Source organism: Chelon labrosus (assembly GCF_963514085.1).
Source record: "Chelon labrosus genome assembly, chromosome: 23".
Lineage (NCBI taxonomy): Eukaryota > Metazoa > Chordata > Actinopteri > Mugiliformes > Mugilidae > Chelon > Chelon labrosus.
Window position 1 is genome coordinate 8,937,561 of NC_140356.1, and position 6,475 is coordinate 8,944,035.

Here is a 6,475-nt window from a genome sequence, read left to right on the forward strand (position 1 = left end):
AGTACTTTCTGTAATGTACAGTTCTCTCGAAGTACTTTTGTTTTTGCATGTTAATAATACTTACACTTGATGATTCTTTATTATTGGGCTAAAATTTGTCAAATTTGTATTTGGCCTAAAATATACAACGCCAAATGTTTTTACAGTATGCAACTGTACAGATAAACTCTACAGTATTTCTGTATCTTCATCGTGTTATGAACATTTGGCATTTGTAGGAAGGAAAATTAATTTCACTTAAAAAGAGTAATCTGATCTTCAGGTATTTTGAAACACTTGTGCTTAACCTGAGTGATTACATGTTAATAATAAAAATTGTATTTCTAGTTCACTATATATCAGGTGGAAATGTTTACTCTACTACAATACATTTTGGCTCATTAACTCTTTCAAACAGACAATGTCTGACAAATGTCATCATCAAATATCTCAGAGTTTCGTTTGATTAAGTCTCTGACATACTTAACCATCAGACAATGATAAATGGGTTGGATAATGTTTTAAGTTCCACAGTTGCAGCTCCACCTCAGCCAGCTACAATAGAGAAATGCTACATTACATTTGTTCCTGAACATATAATAACATTATTGGAATAGTAATTTTCTTACTACTTCTTAGTACCTGGGTACTTCCTCTGCTGTAAAATATTCCCCAGTAGTACTTTTACTCCATTTATTTTGCCTATAGAGGCTTTATTTAACATTTTGATGGCATTTTCTTCCTTCTTAGATGTTGCAGCACACTAAAATCCTTCCTTTAGTGTTATTGTGGATCTCCATCCAGGCAGTTTTAGCCCAACGTAATGAAAAACATGTGCCACTGATTTTCTGTTGCCATTGATGGCCCGAACAGCTGAGGGCTCTTAGTAACGATGTTTATTTCAGTGCACCGAGTCAGAAATCTCCCTGTTTGTTTGTCTTAACAGTTGCGTTCGGCACTCCTCACCTCAGCGCTTACACAGATTGCATGATCACTCATCCTCGGGTTATGTCACATTCCTGGAAACATGTTGTGACACAGTGCGCACCCGAAGCCATGAGATCAAAATAATTGCATGCGCTCTCTTTTCTGTCAGCGCAGGAATTTTCATGTTTAAGTTGGAGGATGATTTTTGGAGAACTCAGCCAATTCTTGAGCTGAGAAACACTTTCGGAGCTTGTTTTCCACCTCTATCCTTTCAAAGCTTATATGTCAGCTGTTACTGATGGATACAGAAGCTGTTGTGATCACACCTGCATCCTCTTCTCGAACCGCCCATCCCCGGGTTCATATTCACATTTCCTGCTCTGCGCTTATTACTGTTGTCTTTTCTCTTTTATCCAATCCAGCCCTGCCAGTTTCACCCATCTCTCCACCCCAGCTCTCTCTCTTTGTCACTCTCCATGTCGATTAACCAGTCGTGGCAGTGACATGTGGAATTTTTCATTACCTCGCCCCAGGGGCACCATGCTGCCCGTGCCTGTGTATCATGCTGCTTTTTTTTCCACTCCTGCCTTCCCTCACTCGCCCATTCTCCCTCCCTCTGTGGTATTATTCTGAGTCAGCCAGCGGCAAGCTGAGGTTTGTTGTTTGTGGTCGAAGCCAGCTGTATGGAGTAGTAGTAGCTGTCAGTGACTGATCCCCTCTCCATGGCCTGTCATCCCCCCGGCTCTGGCTCCTACACTGTGGTTATCATCCCGCTCAAGACCAGCCTTTACAGCCTGGACGCACTGCGCTTCTACCTATGGGTGAGGCTCACATCATGTGTTTGTTTCCCTGTTTTCAGCACAGTTTTTATAAAGAGTCTGAAGTATACTGCAGTATACTACACACTGGTATTGCCAAACAAACAAAATTACACACCAAATGTCAAGTTAAGTATTTACTGTTTCTTGTTTCTGTCAATGTGTCACCAGTTTGCCACATGTGGCTAAGCTGCATTTACGTGACCTTTCATGCTCTTCCCGAATGTAGCACCTAAACGTACATTTTGCATAAGCAGGCACGCTGTGGTGTTAAAGATTTGCTAAAAGGACGTTTTAAGACGCACATAAGACGCATTTTTCTGTAGCTGATTCGGGTCCAACTGCAGCACTAAATCCAGCTTCGGCTGATTTTACAGTGTATTTAATATATACCTTGTGCATCTTACCGAGTACAAGCAAGAACAAGCCGCCAGGGAAGGACTGCCTAAGTAAACCAGAAACTAAAATACAGAGACGTACTGTAGCTCCAGATTTCAGACATACAGTACAATCTGGTGTTTAGGACTGAAACTGTTAAATAAATTCATTAGCAAATAATCCACCGCCTACCTCTGTTAAAATACGGTGAAAATGTCCAGTTTGCTAGTGTCCAGTATTTTTTGACAAAAAGAAACTGCTAGAGCATTAAATTAATACGATATTTAAAGGACCAAAGTGTAGGATTTAAGTGTTGCTCAAACTGTACTGTTGACTGAGTAATATTGTCTTGTGGAGGTTCGCCAAATTTCATTGTTTTGCAGTGACACAGATTTGATTGACTGATCAGAACACTGTGTTTTTGTTAGCTTAGCCTGAGCTCTTTGTATGAATTAATGTCGTCGTTCACGGAGCCTACTACATTTCTTAAAACACTGTCTCAAAAGGGCCCTTTGTGTCTTTACGGTGAACCACAAGTTCTTTTAGGTTGCTTCCATGGCTTCTTTGGTACGATATTAGGGCTACACAGAACTTCGCAGACGTCTACCTAATGTAGCTGTACCGTCTGTTGCCACGTGATGTCAAAAAAAAAGATTTTGAACAACTGTATTGGTAAACTACTTGTGTCCATGTTTTATTTGTTGTTGTTCATCTTTTCATTTTGGGAAAAATTCTCGAAAAAAAACGTCATTGTTGTCAAGTGAAATGCAAGTTTTGAATATGTAGCCTTTTTTTTTTATCTGCTTTGTCGTTCTTAGTTCCTTTTTCATGCTTTTCATAGTGAACTCTATGGTTACTCCCTTTGCAGTTCAAACCAATGTTAAAACCAATCAGCATTCAACCTACGCCTAATGTGGTTACCCAGAAGTGACGTGAGTTGTCGGGCCTTCTTGCTAGTTGAATTCCCATAATCCTTCATGCTAATCCTTCAGACGCTGAATCATAAATTGTCTGTAACTCCTACACACACTTTCACCTAAATTATTAATAACTCATTATCAAAATAGTTTGTAGCTGTAATAGTTGTTACAGCTGTAATCATAGTACTAGGTCACCACAAGTAACCACTCCCTCCACAAAGTATTACCAGCAACAGAGAAATTTAAGATATCCATGAATTTACTGATACCACCAATGAATTCAAGAAAATTGTTTGATGACACAGTGATTCAATGATTTTTTAAACAATATCACCCATTCTAAACTTTGTCCGTCAAATTTTAAAATTTGTAAAACTGCCAAATGCAACAGAAACTAATGAACTGGTTCACCTACTGGCGAACTACTGTTTTTTACAACCTGGACCTTATTTCTGGCATAAAATACAGTCGTTTACTCACCCATATAACTTTTGTGTAATTCGTATTCCTTCGGGAGATATTTAGATCAGTGTATATCCATTTAGTGGGAGTGAATGGGGCACCGAAACACAGCCTCTAAATAACGCATTATGCTAGTTTTTTTGCAACATGGCTGAATATTTTTCTATAATCTGAGGTTGTGGACGAATCATAGCAGTAGCAAATTACAGGTAAACAAGCCGACCGTCGCAGGAGCGAGGGGCGCTCAGAGACGACATCATCCAGGTCAAAAGACATCATCCGGGGTCTGGAGGTCAATTTACAGACCCTGGATGATTATAAAAGCTAACTCCAGACTCAACGGGGAATAGCACTAGCATACGATAACAAAATATTGGTGAAATGAACGAGTTTTGCGGCAGGTAATGCGTTATTTAGAGGTTGCGTTTCGGTGCCCCATTCACTCCCACCACATGGATATAAGCTGATCTAATTATCTCCCGAAGGAATACAAATTACACAAAAGTTATATGGGTGAGTAAACGACCGTATTTTATGCCAGAAATAAGGTCCAGGTTGTAAAAAACAGTAGTTCTCCTTTAACTGGAACACTTACAGTCTGCTGATGTTTTCAGTCACTTTTTCCACCTTTCCTCCGTGACTGAGTGTTATATTGGAGGTTGCATGGTTGCAGTCGTCCCAGTGACACATTCCCGCATGTCAAGTCTGATCCTCACAGCTTCCTGTTAGAGGCTCAATATAACCGGGTTTCCGCCGACTGTAATGATCATGATAATTAGATCATAGGTTCAGTGGACTTTATTCACTCACAGTATCATCAAATTAGAGCAGTTAAAATAAAATCGGATGCATCCAATGTGACAACGTTTAATATAAATCATGTCATGAGCTTTTAGCGTTTGCTGTCAATTGCCTTCGAAGTGACAAAATGTCTGAACTCGTGATACCAGAGGTGAATCACTGCCACCATATATCACGATTCCCTGCTGTTTGTGACACTGTTATCTTTGTTTGAGCCCATTTAAAGTGCATGTAATCCAACTGAGTGTAGACAATAGAACTAAAGGCCTCCTGCTGCTCAGTAGTTTGTTGGTACACAATGCGTTGGGGCCTCTGGAAGACAACAGGCAGCACTGTGCCAATCACGCTGCTTTACATCAGGCTTGTGGTCCAGCTTGTATCATTAAAATACATGAACGTGTGCATCACACAACCAAAAAAGAAAGTCATCTCACTTGTTCTTGTTTCAGATTAAGCGTCTGAAGGATCTGGAGAAGGAGAAGGACGCACTGTGTTCTGGGCTGGAGATTCTGGAGAAGGCTCGTTTCTGGTACCGACAGCGTCTGGAGGAGAACCGGGCCAGGCAGGTCAACGCTGATAGCACAAGCGGGTGCAGTGGAGCAGAGGTACGTAACAGGGCCTGCATGATTATACTTATTAACTTTAGTGACCATCAGACAGTGTATGTTGTGTTTTAAGCATGTTTGAAGCAAGAGGCTGGAATGGAGCAAAGATTGGAGCAAAGCAAACAGTTGGAAAGTGGTCTCAAACGATAGGAATAAGGATTTGTCTCCAAAAATGACCAAACTAATTAATAGATTATCAAGGTAGCTGTAGTTGTGGTCTTTGTACCAAGTTACTATGACATGCTACTCCCCTAAAGAAAGTTTTACCAGACACAAAATATAGCGGTGGGCTTGCTCAAGAGTTCTTAACAGGTACTGTTAAGTTCTTAACAAGTCTCAGTTCCATCTCTCTAACCACTCGTCCACAAGCTTCCTAAAGAGTGGTTTCCATATGTCCGCCTGGAAAAGATATGTCGATGCCAGGAATTAAGAAAACTTTGAACCATCATCACTATTTTAAAGTTTGTTTATCAGAGAGAAGTTTGTAAAATGACCTGTCCATTTTAACCTTAACAATGCTTTATCAGTCAAACTATAAAGATTTTTTTAAATTATTTTGGGGGATTATTTATTCAATTTCCTGAAGATGTTCCCAAAACTGACTCATAAATGCAGTTTTTGAAAGAAATGTTCTTTCATGAGTCATTATTGTCAGATTTCATAAACAGGATCCGATTTAGTCTCTTGATCTGCGTTTTAGAGTCACAAATTTGGTGATATGTGTTAATATTTTGTTGCTAAATCTGTGAATTTGTTTGAAAAGTGCTTTTTCACTTCAGCTTTAATGCCAAAATTAAAATCACTACAGTTTTCAGTGCGACTTACAGAGCATTTATCTGATTCTCTTATGCCTTTTGAGTAAGTAATCATATTCACCAGTCATCTCTTAATGGATGCCACAAGATGGGACTTAAGCCTGTTGTCACCTCAGGTCTTTCTAAAGTCCCTGACTGTGCCTCTCTCTTTCTCCAGGCTCACTCCTGCCTCGTCAGGTCTCGTATCCAGCGGGTGAATGGCTCTCTGGGCTCCATAATGACTGAGCCCAATGTCACCAGCAGCTGCAACCTCTCTCTGCCTGAAGCAGCGGCAGACTGCGACCTCCGGTGGCGCAACTCAGTACTAACTCAGGTACAAAAAGACAAAAATAATCTGTAATAGTTGTTATAGTAGCCCTACGACCTGTCCAGGGTGTACCCCGCCTCTCGCCCGATGACAGCTGGGACAGGCTCCAGCCCCCCTGCAACCCTTCAAAGGACAAGCGGTTACAGTTGTTATAGTCACATAATGTTTTAGCATAGTTATATGAAATAATTTTCTGCAGGATCTTTCAGTCAGATGATCCTAATGGGTTATCTTTGGTCATACATATTACTGTCATGTTCATTTTCATTTTTTCAGGAAGTCAGTGACAAGAACAATCAGATCTCCCTGTTAGAGCTGGAAAAGGACGCGCTCCTGAAGAGCCTGGTGGACTGCAGGGCTGTCGACTACCAGCAGCACACGAGCATGTAGAATAAACCTACATGTGCCGCTCTACCTTTCTCTGAATGTCACAAAATTGCTGACATTTATCCACTTGTAAATA

The 6,475-nt window shown here is 40.6% G+C and overlaps 1 protein-coding gene across 1 annotated transcript; it reads left to right on the forward strand.

The window, feature by feature from the left end:
* The first annotated feature begins 727 nt into the window (after positions 1 to 727).
* On the forward strand, positions 728 to 6,475 carry sapcd1 (suppressor APC domain containing 1). Its single transcript, XM_084572974.1, has 4 exons — positions 728 to 1,727; positions 4,735 to 4,890; positions 5,863 to 6,018; positions 6,289 to 6,475. The coding sequence occupies exons 1-4, from the start codon at positions 1,629 to 1,631 to the stop codon at positions 6,400 to 6,402; spliced, it is 525 nt and encodes a 174-aa protein (XP_084429100.1). The 5' UTR covers positions 728 to 1,628; the 3' UTR covers positions 6,403 to 6,475.